Here is a 27,905-nt window from a genome sequence, read left to right as displayed (position 1 = left end):
CACAGCCCCCTCAGTTGCCTCTTCCTTCTCATTGGAGGGTGAAGCAATAAATTCCTCCCAAAGTTTCTCTTTATAGAAGGCTCAGAATTTTCCAGTTTATCTCTTACTGTCCCTTAAGCTTCTCTACTTGGTTTAGGACTCCAGGATAATCATGCCTTTGGCTGAGTACGCTATCTCCCTGTTCCACCCCCCCTTTCAGCTCCCCGTACCCCAGGGCAATGAGGGTTAAGTGACTTGCCCAGGGTCACACAGCTAGTAAGTGTCAAGTGTCGGATTTGAACTTAGGTCCTCCTGAATCCAGGGCCGGTGCTCTATCCACTGCACCACCTAGCTGCCCCACCAAGAAGCATTATTACTATTATTTCCTGGTCCCTGGACTCCAGTCAAACTGAACTTCTAGCTACATGTCTAATATACCCTATGTGTGTCCTCTTCTAGGACTTTTCCTTCATATGGAACATTTCTACTAAATATAGTTAGATCATCTCAACTGGAATGAATGGCAACTTATTCAGAGCCTTCTTGAGGTATACTTTGTATCAATATTTATATATGCTCTTGCTCTCCCCCCCCCCATATAAATACCTCTTTCTGCTATATATTTACATCTCCCCCCCCCCAGAGTGTACTTGAATGTGGACAGAGCATACATATCAATCTGCAAATGAAATAAAGATGGGAAAGATAATATCAGAAAAAGGAATTTTTTTAACAGTGCAAATAATAATAATGATGCTTTGTTGATACAGTCTAAGGATCACTGAACCTTTTCTTCAAATTTAGAGCTAAAACCTTCCATTAAAAATTTTAACTCCGAGGGATCGTACAAATCCATGGGAACTAATGAGATCACCAAGTGAAATAATATAGATCAAGAAGAGGACAGAAAAAGCCCTGAGGGACACTTATGGCACGAGGGTATGATCTGGTGGAGGAGCCAGCAAAGGAGAAAGAGCAGTTAGATAGGTAGAACCAGGAGAGAGTGGTATCCTGAAGAGTAGCAAAGGAGAATGAGCAATAGTATCAAAACCCAGAGAGAGAGGTCAAGGAGAATGGAGACCCAGAAAAGGCCATTGCATTCGGCATTTAGGAAATCACTTAGTAACTTTGGAGAGAGCAGTTTTGGTGAGATAAGAAGCCAGATTTTAAGGGGTTAAGAAGAAGAGAGTGAGGAGAGAAAGTGAAGGCATGTATTATAGAGGACCTTTTCAAGAAGTTTATCTAAAAAGGGCAGAAAAGATATAGGCTATAAGGGGATGGAAGGATTAAGGCAGGGAGGGGGGTGGCAAAAGAAAATGAACCAATGTAAGAGACTAAAAATAAATGAAAGAGGGGCAGCTGGGTGGCACAGCGAATAAAGCGCCGGCCCAGGATTCGGAAGGATCTGAGTTCAAATCCGGCCTCAGACACTTGAAACTAGCTGTGTGATCCTAGGCAAGTAAGTCACTTACTTAACCCTCATTGCCCAGCAAAAACAAAAGAACAAAAAAATGAAAGAATGGGGATAACAGAGCAGGTGTTGTAGGAAACAGGATGAAATGGAACTGATTTAAACAATTAGAGGGATTAGTTTGGGTAAGGAGTAAGATCATTTCATCATGTGGGAAATAGTAGCAGGAGGTATCTGATAGGAGATGAGGAAAACAGAGCTCAACATGAATGAGGCAAGGTTCTTAGCTGGGGCAGCGGGGAGAGACATGGGAAGTTTAAGGAAGGACAATCGAACAAATGCCAAAGATGCCGAAGAGTCAGGCATCAAATAAACACTGCTTGTTGAATAGTAAATTGTGGAGTTTAACACTTTACTCTTTCATGTTTTGGTCTTAAGTACCCTTAAGTAGAGGGTTAGTGCTGGGCAGCTATAGAAAATTTAGGCTATTGCTGAGTATTCTACAAATGAAAATCTATACAATGTGGATACTGTAAAAGAAGGCAATCACAGCCAGGAGTAATCAAGTAGGTATCCAAATTCAGATAGGGTTAAGTTCTCTCAACCTAGTTAATTGCCCTTATTTCTTACCAAAAAGCCTTTAGTATCAACACGTGGTGCCAGTTCAAAGTATGTGGGGGGGGGGGGGGGGGGAGAGAGAAGTAACAGAACTTTGGATGAAGAAAACATTATTTTTCTGGTCTCAAAATATATTTTGGTGGAAAATATTCCAGGATGTGTGTAAGATAGTACTGAACTAGGGGCAGCTAGGTGGCACAGTGGATGAAACATCTGCCCTGGATTCAAGAGGACCTGACCAAGTCTGGCCTCAAACACTTGACCACTTACTAGCTGTGTGACCCTGGGCAAGTCACTTAACCCTCATTGCCCTGAAGGGGGAAAAAAAAGATAGTAATTAAGATAAAATTGAAAAACCAGGAAAATAAAGCACTAACCACAATAAGAGACTCCCGTTTGTTTTTGAAGTAACACCAAAATTACTATTTTGCATGTAAAACTTTTTGAAATGGGAAATATATTGTTACAGTGAATAGTAATAAAAAGCTGGGCCAGGAAGCTTTTTTTCTGTTGAGGTTCATACAAATAATGCCCCCCTTCAAATAAAAAAATATATTAATTATTTAATTTTTAAAAAGACGGGCAACCTAAAATGTTATTCAATAACTAACACAAATTTACCTTATCAGATAAATTAGAAGTATAGGGATTAAAAAAACCAAAAACAACCCAAAAAAGAATTATAGGGATGAAAGAGAATGAATAGGGAAGGTAGAAAAAAAGTAGAGGATCGAGAAAAACAGATTCTGAACCCCTGTCATAAATCACACATTAGGCGTGAAGCACTGGTTAATAGAAAATCAGAGAGATTGTTGTAGGAAGGGAAAGTTTGCTCTTCAACCAAAATTATTAGGATGGTGAACACTATTTTGGTCCGTATGCTATAAGGGGTTCAATAGTATATTCCCAGTCTGGCTGTGAAGTCCACTCAGAGTAGAAAGTCTGAGGTTGTATTTGATATACAATATATTATGTCAGTTGCTAAATTAACATATATAAACTTGATAATTTTCTAGGCAGAAAATCTTGAGAAAATTCCCAACGCACTTAATTTATGGTCCCCACCCTTGGACGAAGGGCTTCCTATCATTTTGAAGGTTGGCTGGCAATAAACAGGAAAAGTTTTCTATAAAACAACGATCAACTTTCGCAAACTCTGTCAATTCATAAAATCATAAACTATCAACACAACATTTTGAAAGAAATTTTATTGGTATTCAATTTAACAGATTTTCAAATACAAATGCGGAAGTACCTCAAAGGGACTATCCTTGTTAAAATGACAAATGTAGTATAGGGCTTCAGAATTAAAAAATTAGGCTGTACACTTCTTTTATTCAGTCTCAGAGAAATGAAGTGTTTCACATGCTATTTTCTGTGTAAGTGAAGCTCACCATGTGAAGCATGAATTTAAAAAAATTAACCATTTTAGATAGCAATCTCTATAACTATTAGTATTTTCTCCAACCTTAAAGTATACTCAACACTTTCATGGGCAATAATGATGCACATCAATTATTATACTGTACTGGAACTAAAGGAAGAATATCAGCACAATCAATGAGGTTTGTAAAGATTATTTATCTTTAAATTAAATGGTAATGCTTTTTTCTTTCAGTTCTTCTGCCTGCTTTTTATATTATCCATGTTATACTCTGTTGTCACTTCTTGCTGCTCTCTGTGTTCCTATCAAAAGGAGCCCCAGTATAACCAGGGTGATTAAAACTGTGTCCCAAATAAGCAAGTATGGGTTTTGAGTAAGTATGAGGTGTTTTTTCAATAAGCAAAAGGCATGAGCCTTATGGACCTTATGACACCTATTTTGGCTGCTCAAAGGCCTCTTTTCTTTTCTTTCTTTTTTTTCTTTTTTGCTTACTGCCAGGTTCTTGGTGGTGTTCCGGGTAGTTGAGGTTGCCGCATAGGCGGCCTCCGAATAAGTGAGTTATTACTGTATCCACATCAGCAAAGCAATGTTAGTATGGACTGTTGGCCAGGATGTGGAAATATCCTCATTACATAGAAGTGGACATCATAATGGTATTCATTAAACTGAGATTCTGTGTGCCCATAAAGTCTGAAAGATAGCAAAGACAAATAAATAAATAAATAAAAACCATTCAGAGAAAACAGAAGAGGTGACCTATAATGAAAGCTCCCCCAAATGAAAATAATTCAATTATAATGGAAGATGCCAATTCTGAAAACATTTAAAAAGCAGCTATGTTTTAGAAAAATCAAAGAATGAACTAAAGTTAGAAATGGGAGATACAGTTCAGTATTGCCTCACAAGAAATATAACTATTTCAAACTGGAAAGGTAAATAAAAATAATAAAATGTCATTACAGGAAAGCAATTCCTTCATTTAATTAGGTTCAACTTAACTGAACAAATATTTATTATACTAAATGCCAACTATCTACAGAGCACTGTTAGGAAATGAAGATACAATTTGGGATAAAACAGGGTCCATGTCCTAATGCAGTTTATTATTTTAGTAAGGGAATAGTACCCATATAAAAGTAACTACAATTTAAAGTAACAAGATGAAAGATACAAAACAAAGTGTTACATGATACTCATTGATGAAGCATGGAAAGTCATTAATTGGGGGGATGAACAAGAATGAAGGAGGATTCATGGAGATGTTATTTGAATTAGACTTTAAATAGGGCATCAAAAGGTTGAAGGGACCAAGGTAGAACGGCAAACTAAAGAATGTGGACAAAGACATGAGGGCAGAAAACTTATGGGTATGAAGAGATTATGACCATTAAGTAGTTTTGCTGAAGTACACAATTTATGATGTGAAGCAAGATGAGATAAGTCTGGAAAGAAGGTGTGTCACCAGACTGTGGGTGGAGGATGGGAATAAGCATTTATATAGTGCCTACTATGTGCAAGGCACTGTTTTAATAAACATTACAAATATGATCTCATTTGATCTTCCCAACAACCCTGATGTGTGCTTAAGTTATGAAGGACCTTTAAAAGTCAAGCTAAGGAAACTAAACTTTAAAGCAACTGACAGGCTAAAAGTGAATGACAAAAGGGAGAATTACCTAACAGTGTTATTCAGGGTGGATTGGAATATATTTGTGGAGGCACAAAAACCTTTAGGAAGCTAATATAATACTCCAGGTAAGTGATAATTAGGGCCTGTGCTAGAGTGGCTAAAGTGGCAATAAAAGGAAGAGATGTGAGAGATATTGTGGAAGCTGAATCGCCTGATCTTTGGCTATACTAGCTATATGAGGGGTGGAAAAAAGTCAAATACCAAAATTTCTAACATGGGAAAACTAGGTGATGACCGGTTATCATTGACAGAAATAATGAGTCAGAAAAAAGATTTGGGAGAAAAAAGGAGACTGTAAGAGTTAGTCGAAAAGACAGTGAATATTCACATCAAAGGACCCTGGGTTCAAATACTGACTAGTATTTTCAACTAGTGTGACTTTGAACAATTCATTGAACTTCTCTGGCCCTCAGTTTCTTCTTCAAAATGAGAGGGTTGGCCAAGATAAACTTTGAGGTCCTTGTCAGCTTAAATGATCCCTTACTAAATTCAGGTTGGTTTTTTTTTTTTTGTTCTTGTTTTTGTCTTTTTGGTTGGGCAATGAGGGTTAAGTGACTTGCCCAAGGTCACACAGCTAGTAAGCGTCAAGTGTCTGAGGACTCTGGTCCTCCTGACTCCAGGGCTGGTGCTCTATCCACTGCGCCACCTAGCTGCCCACTAAATTCAGTTTTAGACAAGCAGAACTTGAGATGATTGTGGACTACCTAGGTAGAGGTGCTCTAAAAGCAACTGGCTAACTAGATCTGGAGCTAAGAAGAAAGATCAAGGCAAGAGATAATAGATTTGGGAGTAATCTGAACATGCATGATAATTTAAACTATGGGAATTTGTACCTGCACTCACAAACAAGCAAACAAACAAAACCAAAACTACATAATTGCACTGTGGATTCAAGTATTTGAATATAAGGTTAGTTTCATGATAGCCATTACTTGCAAATACATCTGGCAAAGCTGTGAACTGGTCCAACCATTCTCTAACTCATTTGGAAATGTATGAAAAAAGTCACAACTCTTTTCATCCTCTGGCCTAGCAAACTATAGGGTGTATTCCCCCATGAGGAAGGCAAAGATGGAAAAGTTTTGTATATACCCAAACTATATGAAACAGCATTTTTCTGTTGTAGAAAAAAAAAATCAGACAAAAAAGTGGGTACACACAAGTTACTAGTAAATGGATAAAAAGTTGTAATGTGTATATATGAATCTGATAGACTATTTACTGCTGCAAGCTAAGAAATGGCAAATAAAAACTCAAAGAAATGGTTAAGACTTGAATGAATAGATGCAGAGACAATATGCATCTGACTACAATTATGTGATGAAAATAGCACTAAGACAGAGCTGAGCTTAGGTTCCCTCCCCTCCCCAGAGAGGTGTGCAAGAGTACTGAACTTTGCATAAGATATCACACAGGGCTCTCTTTCAGTGAGGACAACATAAGGAAATGACTATAATGTGAAACAGAAAATAAATTTTTATGACTGATAAACAGGAAAAGCAGTAAAGATGTCTCCTCCCTGAGCTTACTTGCTCCATTGTATACGTCAATGAAGCTCTCTCTCCAAGACTAAAAAAGATCCAAAGAACTGGAAGAGACCCTAGAGACCATTTAATTTAACTCCCTCATTTTATAGATAAGGTAATCTGAGTCAGGCAGAGGTGAAGTGATTTGCTCAATGTCACACAGGTAATAAGTGACAAAGGTAAGATCTGACTCCAGAGCCAGAGCCTGTGCTACTTCCAGGGTACCATGCTATTAGAAACATAATATGGAAGAAGGAAGCATTGTTAAGGAGAGAAAGAAAACTAAGAAACTTAACCCAAGTGCTAAATTTAACAAAACTCTCTCCCTATAATCATGAATTCTCCTCTTATCATGCTAATTAAATTTAAGGTACAAGAAACTGGATCCTATTCAAATGATTTGAAAGTTTGGCAGTGTTAAAACAACTTAAATAACACAAAAACTCTCAAAACATACAATCTGGCTGCATAATGACGATCAAAAAAATACAAGAAATTTAAAACAGCATAAGATAAGCCACAAATACTCTCATTCTACTACATATTAGAAAGTGAACATTAGAAAAAATTTAGAGTAAAAAACAAATTACTCCAATTTTAAAACCAAGCATTAATCTTTAAGAAAAAATTACAATCCTCACTAATGCTCAATCTTTTTACTTTATCATTATCTCATTCTACAGTTTGTTGATTTCTTCTTTTCAAAACCCAAACTCAAATATTACCTTTTTCTATTATGAACTGATGCGTGGTGAAGAGAGTAGAACCAAGAACATTGTGCACAGAGACAGCAATATTGTTTGAACAACTGTGAATGACTTGACTATTCTCAACAATGGAATGATCCACGACAATCCCAAAGGACTAGCAGTGAAGCATTATCCATCCCAAAAGAAAGAACTGATAATGATGAAACAGCATGCTATTTTTCCACTTTCATTTTTTCTTTTATTCAAGTTTTCATATACAAAATGACTAATATGGTAATGTTTTACATAATTGCACATGTATAACCCATATCTTATTGTTTACTGCCTCAGCGACGGATAAAAATTGGAACCCAAAACTATAAATAAAAATATTTATTACTTAAAAAAAATTAAAAATAAAATTTAAAAGACAATGAAGTTTATACACACACACACACACACACACACACACACACACACACACACACACACACACACACACTACTTAACATCCTCCTTCATGGAAGGAGTGTTCCCTGTAAACTTCAAAGGAGGACCACCACTCACTCCCCTTTTCAATCACAGAATAAGTATTCCTAATTCCCTCTCTTGAATTCAGAGACACTTGAGAAGACTGCTATCATTGAACTACAGAATTTCAGAGTTGGAATGATCTCAGAAGCCATCTATTCCAGCCCATACATGAAAAAAATTCTTACTATAACATACCCAACAAACGTTTCTCTAAAGCAAAATTCCACTAGTACTGTGGAAACAGTATTTTTGTGAAGTTCATAAATTGTGACATCTGATCTACCTGTAAAACAAAACAAGAAATACACTATGCTGTTCTAAGCCTTACTGATTGATAGTCTACATTGTGCTCTTCACTTCCCTTAACCATAGCTCTCTGTGAAGAAACCCAGGAGGACTTACAGAAAACAATTCTTTATGTCAGAATCAAAAGATAATAGATTTAGAATTGGAAATACCTTCAGAGACCACCTAACTGGATTTCCCCATTCCCCCATGGTTTCCTACCCCCACCCTTATTCACAAAAAAGGAAAATAATGTGACTTCTCTTAGGTCCAGAGGTAGTAAGAAACAGAATCCTAAATCAGAACCTCTGATGGTAAACCTAGGACACCCTCTACTACATCAAGCCTCTTCCTATAATTAAGCACTATTTATTTTTACTAATTTAAATTTTAGTAATTAAAATTGTTTTTTCAAAGTGAGCATGTTTCTGAGCTGTTTAAGTGCCATTCTCCTGTTTTTTAGCCAAAGAACACATGGAATAATCTTCTGAAGATTTTTTTTTACTCTTCTATTTTAGTGAAGGACAGTTTACAGAATACAAAGAAAACATTAATTGCTAAAAAGATTATGGTTAATATTAAAAGTAAAACTCAGCTGATGAAAGAAAAAGTTTTATGCTGAAGTTATGTTGATCTCTTCATTTTAATTAAATATATAATTATGTCAAGTAAATAATCATTACAGATAAAAGAATTTTTAAAATTCTCAAATCAATTAACAGAAATTATAGACTGATATCTAAAAATAAATATTGGCAGTATTAACAAAAACAGATTACTGTTTACCAACTAACAAACTAAAAATGACAATTACAAGGAAAAACTTTTAGAAGCAGTCCCAGAATTACAAAGTTCTCTCATATTCAAAGACCCAGAGGGTTAACTTTACTACTCCCCAAAGGAAGATCCTATCCCTTTCTGGCCTAGCCTCTTCTGTACATACTTGTTTTTTCAGAAGGTGGAAGTTGTACTCTGACTTCTTTAGTAGTTGTGCCCTTGGGGAGGGGGAGTGAGGAGGAAATGATGATGTATAGAAAACTGAATGAAAGGATGAAAATTTCCTCCACTCTAATTCAAGTAAATGCTACTTCCAACACTCAATGTAACTTTAGAGAACATTACTATTTAAACTTCAGGATACAGAGAACAAGAGGTAAAATATATGGAAACTTTATTTACAATTAGGCCATTTCAAAGAGAATTCCAAAAAGTAAAACTTTCCAAAGTAAAAAAGTTTCCAAAGAGAAAGAATCTTTTGTCCACTAAAAACTGGAAAAAAGTTGCTCAAGCATATTAAATATAGGTTCTTTTTGTCATTAATTATCTAGGACAATAACTGAAGAACCACAGAATCTCAGTTGAAAGGGCTCTCAGGGGCCACCTAGCCCAACCCTTATGTGAATAAGACTATGCTCTCAAACTTGACAAGTGGTTGATCAACTAGTCATATCTTTGTTTGTTTTTTAGTGAGGCAATTGGGGTTAAGTGACTTGCCCAGGGTCACACAGCTAGTAAGTGTTAAGTGTCTGAGGCCGGATTTGAACTCAGGTACTCCTGAATCCAGGGCTGGTGCTCTATCCACTGCGCCACCTAGCTGCCCCAACTAGTCATATCTTGAAAACCTCCAATAAGGTGAAGGGAACCCATGGTTCCATTCATTCCACTGGTAGAAAACTCTTAACTGGGGGCAGCTAGGTGGCACAGTGGATAAAGCACCAGCCCTGAATTCAGCAGGACCTTAGTTCAAATCTGGCCTGACACTTGACACTTACTAGCTATGTGACCCTAGGCAAGTCACTTAACCCTCATTGCCCAGCACAAAAACAAACAAACAAAAAAACTCTTAACTATTAGTAGGCACTTTTCCCTGACAACAATATCTAAACTTTCTTTGCTTCAAACTCCAACCTTTGCTCTTAGCTCTTCCCTTTGGGGCCAAGCATAAAAAGCATAATTCCTCTTCAAATACCCTCTTTTCTAGTTCCTTAAATGGGTTCTCATACAGAACATACTCTAGTGTCCAAATAGCATGTTTTCTAGTCTTCTCACTGCCCTGGCTGCACTCTTACAGATGGGTTCTTATTTGCCTATGTCTGTAACATGCTTAATAACACCGTTTTCCAGATAGGGTCTAAGTGTAGAAGAAATTCTCTTTCCATTTGGACACATCTTTCTTAAAGCATCCTAATATTATTGTCTGCTATGTCACACTGCTTACTCTTATTTGTTTTGAATTTACTTTTTCATAGAACTACTGTCTAGCCATGCCTCCCCACCCCCCATTGTGGGAATCCCAAATATATAACTTTATGTTTATCCCAATTAAATATCATTTATTCAATTCAGTCTACTGTTCTAGAGACTGCTGAACTATTTGTGTCATCTGAAGATTCAACAAACATGACATCTATATACTCAATCATGTCACTGATTAAAAATGTTGAACAGCATAAAGTCAAGGCATATTCCTAGAGCTCCATAAACACTGCATGAGACAATGGAACTAATTTGTATATGTTGCTACACACAGAAACATGATGTTGACATGTTACCATTAAGAAATGAACTTTTAGTTTTTATTCCTACAAGTGTGGTGAACTTACATGGAGGTTTTTGCTTGGTGGCCCTTGTGTTTATAAGCATTCAATTTTAAAATAGGCTGGAGTGAAAAATATAATCTGTGTTCATGGAAAACAATTTTCTGAACACAAAAATAAAAATAAACATGAAATCACTTCCATGTCCACCTTTGTATTTCAACTTAATAATCCATCTGTTACTGCATCTCTTTTTTTCCTCAAGTAGTCATGATTTAAGCTATCTATGACACCACAGTTCACTGCTATAGAAGTGAAAAAATAGAGGATGATTGTGAGAATTTTGTTGTGCAAATCATGAGTGCTGATGGACTTGAATCTTAATCACTGGTAATAAAGAATAAACAAAAATGTAACAAAAAAAATAACAGGTAATAACCAACTGTAATTTCAGTGAAATTCCTAAATTACCATATTTAGAACTAAATAAAACCTTCAGTTCAAAAGTAAAAATAATAGAATTTTGGTAGTAAAAAGGAAGATACGATTTTGTTAATGTACTACTACAACCTTTAATCAGTTATAGCCAACAGGCAATAAAGTGACAACTACAGGAACCTAGCTAGAGATTTGATTGCAGATGTATTCAATGAAAATCCAAACCGATTATTCTGGGTTTCATAACTTAATGCCATCACTGCAATGATTAAAGTATTCCAATTGTTTGTCAAGGGTCATTAATTTACTTTTTCATTCAACAAATCAGTAAGAAATTCCCTAGAACAAACACTTTATTAAATAATGAAGTCAGAAAGAAAAAAAAAAGCAAAGTTATCTGAATACTTGGCCTAAGAAGCAAATGTTTTAATAGTGCTCTATTCCACCTAAATAATTTTCTTTCTGCCACATTAACATGTTAACTTCTCTTACTCATTCCTTCCTTATTCCCTGGCTCCTTATACTTGAAATCAACACCATACAACGTTTTTCTGCACCAACAACAAATTTAAAGTTGAGGTTGCTGACCTTGCCTTTATATAAACTTGTATCCGTTTGCTAAAAATGGTAATTTTCCAAATATTCAAAGATAATTAACAAGACAACTAGTACTCACTAGCCTCGTCACCTTAGGTGAATCATTTAATCTCTATAGACCTCAGTTTCCTCAACTGTAAAATTCAACAGTTGTATTAAGTGCCTATCACATACATGTCACTATCCTAGGAACTGGAGATACATCAAGGACCTGTAATTTCTTTTGTGTGGTGAATTAAAATGTAGAAGCTTCCCCTACAAAGACAGATTGCAGCTAGCAAATTGAAGCCTGCCTAAAATTTAAATTTGGAGAGTTGCCCGAGGCAGACAGGTTAAGTTACATCCCCATGGTTATATAGTTAGCTAGGCATTAGGAAGAACCTGAAGCAGGTCTTTCTGACTCCCATTCTAACATTCTGTCCACCATGCCACCTTGCCTTCCCAGGCATTGAAATGACCCTCAGGTAGTATGGATATAAAAATTAAAAATAGGACACAGTCCTTTGCCTTGTGTTTTTGTGATTCCTCTCTGAAAACAATTCTTTTATAAACATTCCAAGTATCTCATAGACACTTCAAGGAACTTATTACTTTATGCTAAGGTAGTGTGTAGAAATTAGTAAGCTACAAAGTAGTTTGTGATAATCAGCAAAGGAGAATGCTCTAGAAAAATCTGAGAAAAGAATGGAAAATAAGCCAGGGAATGCTTCACAGATGGGCACCTGAGTTGTACTTCAAGGGAAGATAATGAATTCTGAAACGAATGAGAGCAGAATCCAGGTTGGGGGGGGGCCCTCACACAAAGAGAAGGAGATAAGATCTATGCAAATGCATGGAAACAAAAGATGGCTCAGGGAACTGAGTTCAGGGAATAAATGCCTGTAGTCCAGTTTGGTAGGAAGAATATATGAAAAGTAATGTCTTAAGAGGCAAGTGGGAACAAAATAAGGAACGGGTGGATTAAATGCCAGACCAATGAGTTAGTATTTTATCCTAGAAACAATTAAGAGTTACTGAAGCTAATGTTATTTTTTGAGTGACTCCCTGTTTCAAGGATAAAATTCTTACCCTGACATTTAATGTTCTCCAAAATCAGGTTCTACCAACATAAACTTTACATAAGCATGAAAACTTACATAATCTATGGACTACAAGTCATAGACAATTCATAGTTCTTCCAATTCTGTATCTTTATGTTCTTGCCTTAACATTTGTTCAAAGAGTTAAAAAAAATCTCAAGTTTTCCTGGTATTCATCATAACCTCCTATCCATCATGCCTATGTAGACTCTTGAATTACCATGCTAAGAATTACCACTTGATGACAAATAGTCCAATTACACAGCCTTTGAGAACTCAGTACCTCCTTAGTGAACTAATATTCACAAAATGAGGACTCAGAGTAAAACTTTAGTGGAGGATGACAATAAAATAATATGAAATTAGTATTCTATAATTTTTGGTAAAAGGCCATCTAGTGGCTGGGTAAATATTTATGTTGTTCTTCCCCTTCTCATTTATTTATTCCAAGCCTCCTAAAATTCTGTAGGGTTTACCAATCCTATACTTTTTCCCATATCGATACTTCCACATTAATCTTTTCATCTAAACTAAAGAACTATATATTCAGCTGCCTACTGGTCAGTTACATTTGTATTTCATGTTACCTCACACTGAATATTCTCCATATCTCTTCCCAAATAGCACCACCACTCAAATTACCTAGATTTCAGTTAAGAATCCTTAAACCAGTTTCTCACACCTTATGTTCTCCTTATGAGGATCCATTCTTTACACTACTGCCAGGCTAAAACTAAAATTGAAACTAAAGTTTCAATGCCTCTATTTCCTAACATGTCAAGTCCAAACAATTTCATAATCTTAAATGAAACTTCTTTTAATCTTAGTTTTCTCATGTAGAATGAAGATAATAACATTTCAACTCAAAACACATTTATTAAAAAAAAGAACGTGGAAGATGCTGTGCTACAAACCACAAAATGATGCTGTTCGGATCAAAGGAGATAATGGATATAAAAATGTATTATATAAAAGTAAAGTTGCTGTATAAAATAGAAGCTTTTAATATTTCATTACAACATATGAAAGTTTTTTCTAGTAAGTTGCAAATGTGCTGCATATTTTGAAACCTCAGTCAAAATACAATAATGACACTATTATCTCTAATTGTCTATTTTTAAATCCTGCCTAAGTAAAATTAACAAAAAAATGAAATGGATAGCAAACAAAAGTCTTCTGAATAGTCTTTCACTTAATATTGTTTTTAAGTAGAAATACATCAAATAATAGATTTTATCTAAACGATCAGGTAAGGAAATATATGACCAAAGAGTACTACTACCTGATTCAGGTGCAACGAGAGCTATAGATAATTTAAAAAATAATTTTAGGAGAGTGAAGACCAGCTAAAAACATGTTAACCTCATCACATGCTTTGATTAATTATACTAAAAACAAAACAAAATCCATAATTCTCTCATCTCTTGGTGGTGGCGGTGGGGATAGGAATCCAAATCTTTTTTCTGAAAACATTCTCAACAAATTTTCCAAGTCTTCACATCCCTCTACCTTGCCACATGGTGCTAAGTCCAATAGTAAGTGTGTGCACACTTTCACAGAAACTTGCTAGTTTTCAGTTATAAATGATCATGAAAAAGGAATATAGAAGACCAAATTTAGAATGGAAAGACTTCAGGACAGAGGATGAATGTGATAAAAGGTTTCTAAGCATATCGTTTTTTGCAGTTTACAAAATTCTTTAAAACATACTTTATCTTGTTTAGTCCATCAAAAAATACTGAAGAATTTAGGATATTTCTATAACTTATTATGTAAGGTTTTTTTTGTTGTTGTTGAGGCAATTGGGGTTAAGTGACTTGCCCAGGGTCACACAGCTAGTAAGTGTCAAGTGTCTGAGGCTAAATTTTAACTCAGGTCCTCCTGACTCCAGGGCTGGTGCTCTATCCACTGGGCCACCTTGCTACCCCTATTATGTAAGTTTTTGAGGTTAAATGACTTATCCAGGATAACACAGCTAGTAAGAAGCCTTGGAGATGAGAATTAAACAGATCTTCCTGGTGCCGATTTTAGCACTACACTATGACATGCTACCTAAAAACTAAAGTTTCTATTATTATTCCAATATCATAATTTAGAAAGCAGGCTCAGTCTTATTTAACATTACACAACACAACACTTGCTATGGTAGTTAAAATAACTTCATTTTGCACATTATATACAAAGGTATTTGGGGCCTCATATCTAACTGAAAACATTTAATTATGTAACTGGCTCTATAATCCATAAATTCTCTTCAGAGCTGTTTTCTACCCTATCCTTAACAGATTTCCTGAGATTCTGGCCTAAGATTTTTAATGTTTTTAATAGTTCTGGTGAAGACTTAATAAAACAGAATATATATTAATGATACAGACCCTATTCTCCTACTATAGTTATGTTTAAATCCTACCTAGTTTAGCATGAGAAGCTCTAGTAATCTAATGTTTACATCCAATAAGATTAACAAATCAAAATTGACCTTCCTCATATGGAAGAGTTTCTGATGTACAATTTCCAAGAACGTGATCATACCTGTCAGATGACGTTGGGCTAATACCAACAGGAGTTTCTACTGGCTTCTCTGCTGGTTTCTCTTCCTTAGGAGCACTAGTAGGTATAGGTTCACAAGCTGCTGCAGCTGGTGCTGGAGTGACAGATGTAGGCGTAGGGGTGGGAGCCAAGGCAGGGGAAGGAGTTGGGGCTGGAGCCACAGATGCTGCGGTAGATGAACTAACTGTAGTAGTGGTAGCAGGATTTGATTGTTGCGTTGTAGCTGGTGATGGTGTTGAAGTAGCTGCTGCTTTGGGCTAAATGGATAAAACCAAAATCAAATATTAAAACAAAAATAGTACACTATTTTCTCCATTATACTATATTGCTACAAGTACCACCACTCTACTTAGAAAGCATTACACAATAAATAACTTCCAGCATGCTTTAAACTTTAATTCTTTAACATTAATTTTGGCCCTCCAAGGTATGCTACTGTGAGATAAGCTTATGTGTTATTGAACAAAAATGCAATCTAACCTCTACCCTTCTGGGATCCCAATGAAAGACCACTCTAATTTTGGACAAATAAAAACAAATAATATCATCTAAATGAAGTCTCAAACATTCTACTTATTTCACTCAAGGTTGATTACCATACAAGAAAAGTACATATATAAACAGAATATGCATTTACTTAAACTTATTTGCATTAAATTCTCCATGACTATATAGCCTTCTGCTTCAGTGAGCCTTCATGAAAGTCATTTAGTTCTTTTTTTGTTTGTTTGTTTTGTTTGTGTGGGGCAATAGTGACTTGCCACCTAGCTGCCCCCAAAAGTCATTTAGTTCTGATAGATTACCAAATTAATTTAAAACAAACCAAAGAAAAATCAAGTTAAACCACTGCTTTAAATTGTATTGGGGCAGCTAGGTGGCGCAGTGGATAGAGCACCTGACCCTGGAGTCAGGATGACCTGAGTTCAAATCCAGCCTCAGACACTTAAGACTTATTAGCTGTGTGACCCTGGGCAAGTCACTTAACCCCAATTGCCTTGCCCCACCCCCCCCACAAAAAATAGTATAGCATATGCTTCAAAAAATTAAGCCTACATTACCTAATTTGAAGATATTAAGGTTTTGTCAACCAAGAGTTTCTGTAGAAAAAAATAATCTGACTTGGCTTTTATTTAAACCATATGTACCCAATTTATGGACAAGGATTAAACCTCTAACCCTAGCATTTCATTAGTAGTAGGGAGTAACAGTTATGTGAAATACCTCCCACCCTATGCCTCAAACCCCGCACAGAATGTAATCTCTGTAACTTCTGAGTTCTGAGGGGTTAAGTGCCTTGCTCATATAACATAACTAGGTATTAGAAGGAGGCCTTGACATATTCACTAATTATCCTACATTATCACTGAACCAAGGAGGACAAAAGCATTTACTGAAAACTAATAGATTATATATATATCCATATCCCTTTTGATGTGTGGTATAGAATATATTTACTTCAATACTTTGAGACCCCATGATTACCCTGGTATGAGTGTTCACTCTACCTCTCCTTGCCACCTCAAAGTGGAATAACTTAAGTGATCTTCACTAGTAGTCCAGTCTTATCCTGACAAGACTTGCCATAGATACACTCCACGGCCATAAAATCAAAAATGAAGGGTGACAGTTTTGTGAGGAGGAATGGTGATAAGCTTAACTTACAAAATGTGCCATTAAAAATAAATTTATAGTTAGCTTACCAAAATAAAGGTATCAAATAATCATGTTCATAATATAAAGCACAGTTGTTCAACTAACAAGCATTATTCTGAAGTGGAAATCAGAAGGTACCATGGACACTGAAGAAAGAAAGAAAACAATCACACAAAATTCTAACCTCCAGTAAGGACCAAGAACATGAATAGCTCTCAAGGTCCTTAAGGGCCAAAGGTAATTAGATGTTTTGAGATAGAAAGCAATAATTTAAAGACATTAGCCTAAGGGCAGAGAAAGAAATCACGAAACATCTTTTGTTTCTGCTAAGCAACATATTAAAGGAGGGGGAACAAAGCTGCTTTGACTCTTGTTTAATCCAGTTGGCGGACAGAGTGGACTATATTTGTATTATCTCTCAGGTCAAGTGTGTTGGAAATTTATGGGAAAGCATAGATTGTCTTCCATGCTTGTAATGCTTTCTTTTCAATATATCCCTTCTGCCTCCCCCCACCCCTCTGCTTTCCCCAAATTACTTTGGATTTATTCCTGCATGTTTTGTATAGATTTAATTGTATACATATTATGGCCCACCTCCCCTCCGCCAGCAAAATGTAAATAAATACTTTGAGTAGGCACCATTTTTTTTGTCATTGTATGTCTAACACTGATAACAGATGTTCAAAAGCTTAGTGAACTGACCTCCTTAAGGAAGATTCCAGATAACTGCCCAACTATCCAACACAGTAACTTTGTATACAGCAAAATCTAAATAAAATAAAATACTGACTATATCTAGAGTCTTTCTGGAAACTAATTCTAGATAGCTGGGAGTACTTTCTTTGAAGCATCATAATTTAGACTTTAACCATGTTGGAAAGAAGTCCTCCCAAAATTCATTTCTTATATCAAGTGTTCTTAAACAGTATAACGAACATAAATTAACCATTTCTTGACAACTTAAATTAGTATTGTACACATTAATTATACTATGTAATACAAAAAGTTTACTTCCAGGGCAGTTAGGTGGTGCAGTGGATAGAGAACTGGCCCTGGAGTCAGGAGGACCCGAGTTCAAAATCTGGCCTCAGACACTTGACACTTACTAGCTGTGTGACCCTGGGCAAGTCACTTAACCCCAACCCCCCCAAAAGTTTACTTCTACATTAAATTATCATTGAAATCTTTAGTGTAGTAGAGAAAAGATCATAGACTTCTTCTGGCTGAAAAGTATCTTAGGATCACACATAAATCTAAAGTTGGAAGTGACCTCAGAGGCACCCAGTCCTCACTTTATACATGTGGTTATCTCCAAGTTGTAAAGACCTGCATATCACCCAAAGTCATATAGCGGTAAAACTGGGATATGCACCTGTTTCCTCACTCCAAATCCTGTGGTTTTTTTCTGTACCTTGCTCACTCTCCAGCCCTGGAGTGAGGAACACTTGCAGAGTTGTGTTCAAGTGCTGCCTCTGACATATATTAGCTGTGTGACCAAGGACAAGTTATTTAACTTTTTAATGTTTCAAGTCTATGAATAAGAGATGATTTGGCAACCTGAATGAATGAAAGTAGAGTTCTTTAAATCAGTTCCAGATTTCTCTCCTACCCCCTCCCCAATTGCTTTTGAGATGTAGCTTCAGTTCTAAATTTCTCTGCTGCTGGCAACTCCTTTCTTTGAAAACCATGAGACTTTTATACATGTTTGTAAACTAAGAATAAAAAGTATCTTCTCTCTTATAAGCAAACCAAGCTTTAATGTGTAGTTGTTTTTTTTAATTTCACCATGTATCTAGACATCAATTGGTATTTTGTTTATTTCAGTTGGAGATGTCATATAGATGGGTAAAGTTGCAGATCTGATTTCCAGACAGATCACGTATTATTGTAATACAACACAAAACGGGAGGGAAAATCCAACATGCTACTAAATTATAATATAATGATGGCAGAGACTGTCTTACTTAAACTTTGTGTCTCTCAAAGTCATCTAGTGCAGCACTCTGTACATAGTTGGCCTTAGAAAAATCTTTTATGGAAATGAACAGTAATTTCTATCTTTACCCATTATGAAGTTAGGACGTGTCTCTGAAACATGTTATTCCCACCTAGAGTCTGCCACATAACATATTCTCTTCTTAAAACTTAATAATATTTAAGTGGGCATGTACATGAACACAACAAAACCAGTTTGCTTATATGGTACTGAACTAGATCCTTAATTATGATCTACATTACATGGAAATGTTACACTGCACTCAAAACTAATGTTACTTTCTAGTACAAATATTCAACGACAGATTTTACAAGCTTAAGTTCTGCTGTATACCCTGCAAAATAATTTTAAATTTAACCAATTTTCTGTCCCTTATACAATCACATTTCTTGTACCCTAGGACCTCCACCAATCTTTTATTCCTCTGATCAAAGTGTTTACCAGTGCTTTGGAGACCCATTTTCTCAGAATAAAGAGTATGAACACTAGTTTTGCACCAGTTCCATTTTTTTTGTTGTTCATCCCTGAGAAAAGAGATGTTGGAGGCCTTCTGTGTTGTGGAACAGGTTTTCTTTAGACGAATGTAGTTTTTCCTTGATGTTAATTCCATTAAATCATACATAATTCTCATTTAAGACTTAAACATCTTGTTTATTAATTTCTTTTATCTGCTATCTCTTCTTAGTTCCCATTTCTGGTGTAGTTTGTTTTGCTGTTATTCTCATAGACTAGAGAACATGAAGCTTTTTGTCTTTCAGAATTAATGAGACAATTAAATGATTTAAGCTTATTCTTTAATGTAGCCTGCTAATTTCAAAATAAAGCATCTCTGCCCCAATTTTAATAAGCTTACCCTTTTCATGACTATACAGCAAATTCCTCTACTTCAGCAAAATCCATGACCTCAGAAGACTTGCCAAGGCAGTACACTAACTGTAAATATGTAAAATCATTAACTGTATTATTACTGTGTTGTAAATTGTTATAATTTGTGACATATCTATGGCTTTATTGTGTTCACTTCTATGAAGGATTTAGGTTAATTTTATATACATGTGACATACTCACAACTCAAAACTTACTTTTGTCACCATAACCACCACAAAGTTCTTCTCATCAATTTTGTATTCTTTGAGAGCAGTATCATCGTTGAGGATTTTGCCTAGTGGATTAAAAGAAATTCGCTGAAGTAAATGAATGTTACCTTAAAGACTTGTCTTAAAAGCTGACTAAGCAGATTAGCCCAAGTGATTAAAGAGGCATATACAATGTAAGCACAACTGATGAAAAAGTCTTTTTAAAAATCCCCTACATGAATGAGACCCAACAGCCTCAAACATTTAAATTTTGGGCTGGATTGGGGAATTCAGAGGAACTCCAAATAGCACCTAACACCTCAGTCAAGAAAATATACATGGACACCTGCATTTATGTTTTACAGAGTACTACTCTGAAGATGGCCTTCTACTACCTGAGAATAAGCAACAGTTATTTCTTCTCCAAATATTCAAAAAGACATTGTATACCATCACATGCCATTAGCCAGTCTGGTTGGCTATAATACATCATACCATAACAAAACTAGAAGGGATACTTCAAAGGATATGTCATTTACTTGAAACACTTCATTTCTACATGTGGTCCAGAGAAATTGACTAAGTGGCAGAGCTGGGATTAAAGTCCAAAGAGAAAGCACGTACTATGTTCCAGGCACAGAGCCAAGCATTTTTATAAATGTCTCATCTGACCCTCCTATAACAACCCCATGAAGTAGATGCAAATATTACCCTCATTTTACAGTAGAGGAGAAACTGAGGGAAACAAAGGTTGAGTGACTTGCCCAGTGTCATACAGCATGAGTTTCTGAGGCTGGGTTTGAACTCAGGTCTTTCTCACTCCAAGCTTAGTGCTCTATCAACTATACCACCTGCTGCCCTTAAGTATTCCTTAATTGAAGTTTCATGTTATTTTTTCTACACTATAGTTCTCAACTTCTATCCAAGACTAACAATACAGGCATAGAAGAAACTACTCAATAATTTTTAACTTATGTGAACTGTAGCATACAAAGAAGGGGGGAAAATATCTACAAATTCTCCTCTTTTAGAAAGGCATAACCATAAATATGGTATCAACGAATACTTTAATACTCACAACTTCCACTGAATTTATGCAAATTATTTACAAGTTTGTCATATAGACAAGTGATAAAAATGCTGATATAATTAAGATAATGATAGTTCCTGTTTTCACTCCTGCACTGCCTCTAACATGCAACATGGATAGACACAAAAACCCAAATAAATCAACAAACAAAATAGTCCTGGCTAAAACTAATCTATGGGCGATTTTTTACCTTATTACATTTAAGATTATTGGGAAAAGAACAACCAGCCATGACAGATAAAGAGGCAAACCAACATACTGATAGAAATTCTTAAAGACAAAAATGTTGGTTTTAGGCAATATCATAGCATATGTAAAAGTTGTACAATCTAGTCTAATTGTCTGCCTATGCTTTTAAGAAAGAATCCTCCAAAATCACATTTTCTGTAAAAATAATGAATTTTTCAGTAATTTCATAAGAGGGAACTGGTTATTCTTCTGGTGAACTCTAGCCAATGAATAATAATACCAGTTTAAAGATTTTCACTTGGGACTTAGTTGGCATAGAAGAACTTTTAGGTTCTTTCCAGGAGAATCTATAATATAGCAAATGATGGGGCTGGACTCTATGAGCTTCTAAGGTCCTTTCCAGCTTTTAACATTCTGTGTCCTTTTTCCTTAATTTTTTCAAAATAAAAAATGCATCAATAAAAAATACATAAAAATCTTAAGGTTCATTTAAATTTTTCTTCACCACTTTGATTTATCATTTGTTTAAAATAGATAAATAGGATTTTATCCTATTGTCATTAGTAGCATAAGGGAAAAGAAATGAAATAAAATTCTTTGACTTTATTGCTTCCTGATAGGCGAACAAAATATAAAAATATTTCCACAAATTTCAGTTATACAGTTCCAGTCACATAACACCAAAAATAACTGAAAATTGGCCACTATACTATCCCAAATAATAGAAGAACTGGCAATTTATCTTTAAAAAAATTAATTTCCCCTTGTCCTCTCATTTACTCAACAATGTGAATAAAATTATTATGTGATATACCACAACTTCAGGCAAAAGCCAAACAAACTAAAGAGTAATTTAGAATGCTAAATACATTTTCCCCCCTGAAAAACATATGTTCCAAAACACACAAAAAAAATTTGCCCAATGCAATGGCCAAAAATACTATAAAGATTCCCTTTCTTCCCACCTTATCATTATCAGAAGCTCATTTTATCCTGAAATGAAAAGTTAAGCCAAAACCAAAACCTGTCACTTCCTAAGAAAAAGTGGTAGATGAATCTTTTCAAGTAGAGGAAGATTCTCTCCAAGCCTTTAATGGCATAAGGTAAAAGAAGAATTAAGTGAAACTGCTTTTCCTATTCTACTACTACGCTCATTATTGACTATTATTCTAGACTACTGGTATGACTATACTTCCAAGATGCAACAATAGTTTAGGAAGAAACAAAGAAAATGGCCTTCAGAACTCATCTAGTCCCCGCCTAAAAAAGAATCTCCTCTTACAACCAATGAACTGAGAGTAAGCTGAAACAAATGAGGGTATTTTGTCTGAAGAAGAAAACACTAAAAGATAGGGAAGATAATAGTTGTCCTTTGAAGGGCTCTCATACATGAGGTTAAACTAATTCTACTTGAGATCAAACTAGGAACAATAGACAAAAGTTACAAATGGGCAGATTTAGGTTTAATTTACATGAACAAAACAAAAACACCTTCCTGTTAATGTTTCTTAAAGTGGAGTCTTTTAGGGGTCCTACCCCACTGGAGATTTTCAAAACGAACCCTGGAAAACCAAATTTTGGGTCCCCTTCTTGTTTAGAAGTTTGAACCAAATGGCCTTGTGGGGTTCCTAGCAAGTTTTTTTTTTTTAGTGAGGCAATTGGGGTTAAGTGACTTGCCCAGGGTCACACAGCTAGTAAGTGTTAAGTGTCTGAGGCCAGATTTGAACTCAGGTACTCCTGAATCCAGGGCCGGTGCTCTATCCACTGCGCCACCTAGCTGCCCCTCCTAGCAACTTTTGAAAGTAATTTAGTGCAAATGTGTGTACATATATATTTGTCTCAAGTTTAAAGGAAAAAAGGGAAAAAATTATGTAATTCAGGATACATATTTATGAGAGATCTATAAATGAAGTATCCTTTGAACTACAATTTTTATGTAGAAGCAGTGAGAAAGTCGAGTTGTTTCAGAAAGCCAAAAGTTCAGAACATAGGAATTATGTCTATAAAAAACCCATCAAAGGAACTGATAGATAGAATCATTTATGCTGAAAATCTTAGGAGATCCAAGCAAATGAGATCACCATAAATTTGAAAAGGTAACTACAGAATAACTTTTTAAAATGACTTTTTGTCATAGATCTTATTACTTTGAAAAGAAACAGGCTAGAACTATCAATAGATTCATATTAGATAAGATCACAGCAGGTTATATGAGGAAAAACTAGGCCTGACTGGGGCATATCATTAACCTTTTAGGGCTGTGTCTGGAAGGGAAATATGCTTTAAAAATCTACCTAACATTTATATAATATGCAATAAATTATACCAAATACCAATTTACTTTATTTTTAGTAGCCATTAAAGTTTATAATAAGGCTTGGAAAAAACCTCCATTTTTATTTCTAAAATATTCTTCAGATTTCCCACACTTTATTTTAAATGAACAAGATTCTATTTTTTGGACTTTCTAAAACTTTTGCCTTCAATACTAGAAAGGTACAAATAATTACATGGATGCCAATGAATTCACTATTCAGTTCTAAACCCATTTGAATATATTTGTTTCAAATACATTCAAAAGCAATCAACAAATTTTAGTGTTCCATTGAAAAGGGTCATCAGTTTTAAAGAGATATACCCAAACCTGCAATAGTAGAAGATCCAACTAAAAATTCAAATTCTTGGAAATGAATAAAAGATAAGTAGTAAAAATCAGTTGTTTGCAAAGCTTGTCTTCAAAAATAAAAGACTGGATCTGAATTTATCATCACAATATTGAAAAATTAAGTACTTCAGGGGGCAGCTAGATGGCACAGTGGATAGAGAACTGGCCCTGGAGTCAGGAGTACCTGAGTTCAGATCTGGCCTCAGACACTTAACACTAGCTGTGTGACCCTGGGCAAGTCACTTAACCTCAATTGCCTCACTTAAAAAAAAAAAATTAAGTACTTCAAAGTGTCTGTGATCTTTAAAGTATAAGATCTTTAGTTACAAAATAACCTCAGAGCTCAGCAAAAGTGATCAAAAGCATATGGAAATTATTATAAGCAGTGTGTTTAAGTACTTTAAAATGGATAAAACAAACAAATAAAGAATAAACCAGCAATGATAAAACTCAAAAGTACTCTTACCTCCAAGTTAAATGGTATATAATGCACTCATGTAAAGTACAGATAATGTTATGTATACAACTTATTATGTATCAAGGACAGGAAAAAGCAGAATTAGAAGTATAATAAAAATAATTTATAAAGTGCTTTAAGGTTTATGTATTGATTTCTTCATATTCATTTTGTGAAATAATTTTATTTTCTCCATTTTATAGCTAGTAAAACTAAGGTGTCACACTCACACAATTAAGTTTCTAAGGTGAGAATCAAATCAAATTCTCCTGATTCCATGTCTAAAATTCTATCTATGCTGCTGCCTCTCAGAACTGGCTGCCAGTTCTAAATCCATTGCTAGCTAGGCAGGTGAGATTTGCAAGTTACTGAACTACAAACCCTTCATGACTCAGTTTTCTCCACATGTAAAATAATATCTTTATACTTGTTTCAGGAATAAGATATAATCATATTTTTTTGAAATTAAAGTGTTTTGGTAGAAACAGGGAAAAAATATAAAATGAAGGATACTACTGAATCTGAGAAGCAGAGTGATACATAGGGAGAACTAGCTTCAGTCAGGAAGAGGTAGGTTCAATTACCACCTCTGACATGCTGTGTGGCACAGGGTTATCAAGTGCCCTGGATAATCCTCTAAGAGAGAGTTACACAGCAGTTGCCAGGTAATAATCGACAATAATTGGTAATAATTCTTCACTGAGAGAAATTTCTTACTCTAATGAAAGCATGGGTTTAGCTTTTGTTAAAAAAAACAAAACCAAACCAAACCAAACAAAAAACCTGAATATAGGTTGTTCTTAAACACAGACACATTGCTACAAAGTTCTTTGAAAATAAAGCATATAGGCAAAGGGAAATTGTAAGTATAACTTATTGAAAGGCATATTACATTTTAAAAATTATTATTTTATTTAAGTTGATTGGTTGAACTGGGCAGGGTCTGCAGGTCCTTGAGAGGACCTGTCTTCACAAAGGCAAGCTGGAAGGGAACTAAGCGTAATATCCCACTGTATACAAAATACATTAAAGCGCAATTATAGAAGAGTCCTCCCTTCATGTTCCCAATTAGAACTGAGTGCAGCAGAAGAGGTTCAGACAAATGGGTTAAGGTAATCTGAATGTAGGTGTGACCTGCAAAGGATAAATAGACTGCTGGGTTTTTGGTTTTTTAGAAGTCCTGACCTCTCTCATATTTCTTTTTTTTGTGTGTGTGAGGCAGTTGGGGTTAAGTGACTTGCCCAGGGTCACACAGCTTGTAAGTGTCAAGGGTCTGAGGCTGGATTTGAACTCAGGTCCTCCTGACTCCAGGGCCGGTGCTTCATCCACTGCGCCATCTAGCTGCCCCAGTGGATAGAGCACCGGCCCTGGAGTCAGGGTAGCTGCCCCTCTCATATTTCTTTAAAAAAGAAATATAGGGGCAGCTAGGTGGCGCAGTGGATAGAGCACCGGCCCTGGAGTCAGGGTAGTTGCCCCTCTCATATTTCTTTAAAAAAGAAATATAGGGGCAGCTAGGTGGTACAGTGGATAGAGCACAGGCCCTAGAGTCAGGAGGACCTGAGTTCAAATCCGGCCTCAGACCCTTGACACTTACTAGCTTGTGTGACCCTGGGCAAGTCACTTAACCCCAAAACTGCCTCACTTAAAAAAAAAAAAAGAAATATAAAAAGGTCTTCATCCTAAAACTTAGTCAATACTGGGATTTTTCCCAAAGGCCACATTTGAGTTATAATAACACTCTGAATTGCCTAAATATTTCATAACTAGGCTACAAAATTTTTATTTGGCTACAGTACTGCTATCCATTCAGGCCAATTTTAAAAATTAGCTTCATTTATTGATTGTTTCTTTTCTTGGTTCTCTCTCTTCACTGTCCCAGAAAGAAAACAAAACTCCGGATAGAGGTTCTCATGGCAAGAAACCATAGAGCTAAAAAGGACAGAAAGAATGGAAAAAAAGGAGAAAATGTTTGGTGGTCATGCAAGTTCTCTTAATGTTATCCCTTGTTATCATCCCCATTTCTACACAAGAGCTCATGTTACACGCCCTCACTGGATTTTAAGAAAAAGTCTTTGTGTCCCCACTGGAGAACAGCAAAGGAAAACTGGGATAGTCAGGAAGTTTGGAAAGGCAGCCTACAGTCCATCTGAGGAACATTCAAATCCTTTTGATGAAACCAAGTCCCAAAATTCTAGAGTAGAAAATCATAATGATTAAGTGATATAAAGGGTGTCCCAAAAGATTTGGTGCAATTTCAAACTATCAAAAACTTGATAGCTTAAAACTGCACTAAGACTTCAGAGACATGCTATATGCTTTGTCATCCTCAAAATATCAAATCAGTATTTTCCAAAGTATCAATCAAGTAAAAGGACAGAAGATAGAAGTGGGAGAAAAAGGAAGTATCAGGTAAAGAAAAACGTGAGATAAAAAAGTAAAATCAAAGCTTCGATATGTCAGCAAATAACAGGAAAAGGCCTTCAAATATCCATTTGTAATAGCATTGCTTTTTGATGTGAAAACTATTAGAAATAGTGCCAGTTCTTAATGAGGGGATTATTTTAAGGACAGTCTCAATATAAACAACTTGTAGATTGTTTCTGTTTTAATCAACAATTAATAGGATGTAGTGAATTACCTGCATAAATTAATTTTTGGCCTGCTACCGGAAAGGCATCTTTTCCTTTTTCAGATTCAATCTTCTCTTTCAGTGCCTTAACCTAGAGGAAAAACAAACAGTTAATTTTCTTGCACCTAACCAAACTGACTACAGAATTGTGATATTAGATATATAAAATACAAACATTTTCTTAATTTCATTTTCCATAATGTAACAGAAGATTGAATTTTTGAAGCGGCTTTATGGAAAACTATTATTATTTTCTAATTACACAGCATCCTTTAAAGGCAGAATGTCTCCTTGCCAACCAATCTGCTGAATCCTACAACTTCCTAAATCAGGTCTGCAATTAGGGTTTGATGTAAGATTCTTCATTTTGACCAAAGTCTAAACCCACACTGTTAGCCTTATATTTTTCCCTAAATACGTTCACTGAAAGAACAGTGTAATATGCCCCAGTACAAGAGGGGACAGAATAGGATCTTCTAATTTCTAAACCCTTTAAAAACCAAGGGAGTGATAGTAGAACTGCTGTGCCTGAAGATTACTGTGGCAGCAGTATATGGAATGGATTTCAGTGTGACAATGTGTGTGTGTGAGAGAGAGAGAGAGAGAGAGAGAGTGAGAGTGTGTGTGTGTGTGTGTGTGTGTGTGTTGGGGGGGATGATTCAAAGAAACCAGACTAGTGAACAGTCTGAATAATTATAACTAGGTTAGTGGCAAAGGTAACAGAAAAATGGCGATTGTGTTTCATATATTGTGGAGGGAGAACTGACAGGAAGGACTTGGTCATTCATTGGTTACAGGATAATTGAGGAACAAGATTTAGGTAAAGCTGGAGA

At 35.6% G+C, this 27,905-nt stretch overlaps 1 protein-coding gene across 2 annotated transcripts in view; it reads right to left on the bottom strand.

Moving 5' to 3' along the window:
• RAD23B (RAD23 homolog B, nucleotide excision repair protein) overlaps nt 1-27,905 on the bottom strand; it is a 92,763-nt gene that overhangs the window by 29,874 nt on the left and 34,984 nt on the right. For both annotated transcript variants that reach the window (XM_043963840.1, XM_043963849.1), the window contains exons 2-4: nt 27,082-27,163; nt 20,049-20,128; nt 15,300-15,574 (exon numbers count right to left, since the gene is read on the bottom strand). In XM_043963840.1, coding sequence (XP_043819775.1) covers nt 15,300-15,574; nt 20,049-20,128; nt 27,082-27,163 — 437 coding nt within the window. The remainder of the gene's footprint in view (nt 1-15,299; nt 15,575-20,048; nt 20,129-27,081; nt 27,164-27,905) is intronic.

Source organism: Dromiciops gliroides, chromosome 1 (assembly GCF_019393635.1).
Source record: "Dromiciops gliroides isolate mDroGli1 chromosome 1, mDroGli1.pri, whole genome shotgun sequence".
Classification (NCBI taxonomy): Eukaryota; Metazoa; Chordata; class Mammalia; order Microbiotheria; family Microbiotheriidae; genus Dromiciops; species Dromiciops gliroides.
The sequence above is the reverse complement of the archived record's forward strand: the minus strand, read 5'-3'. Positions and strand labels throughout refer to the sequence as shown.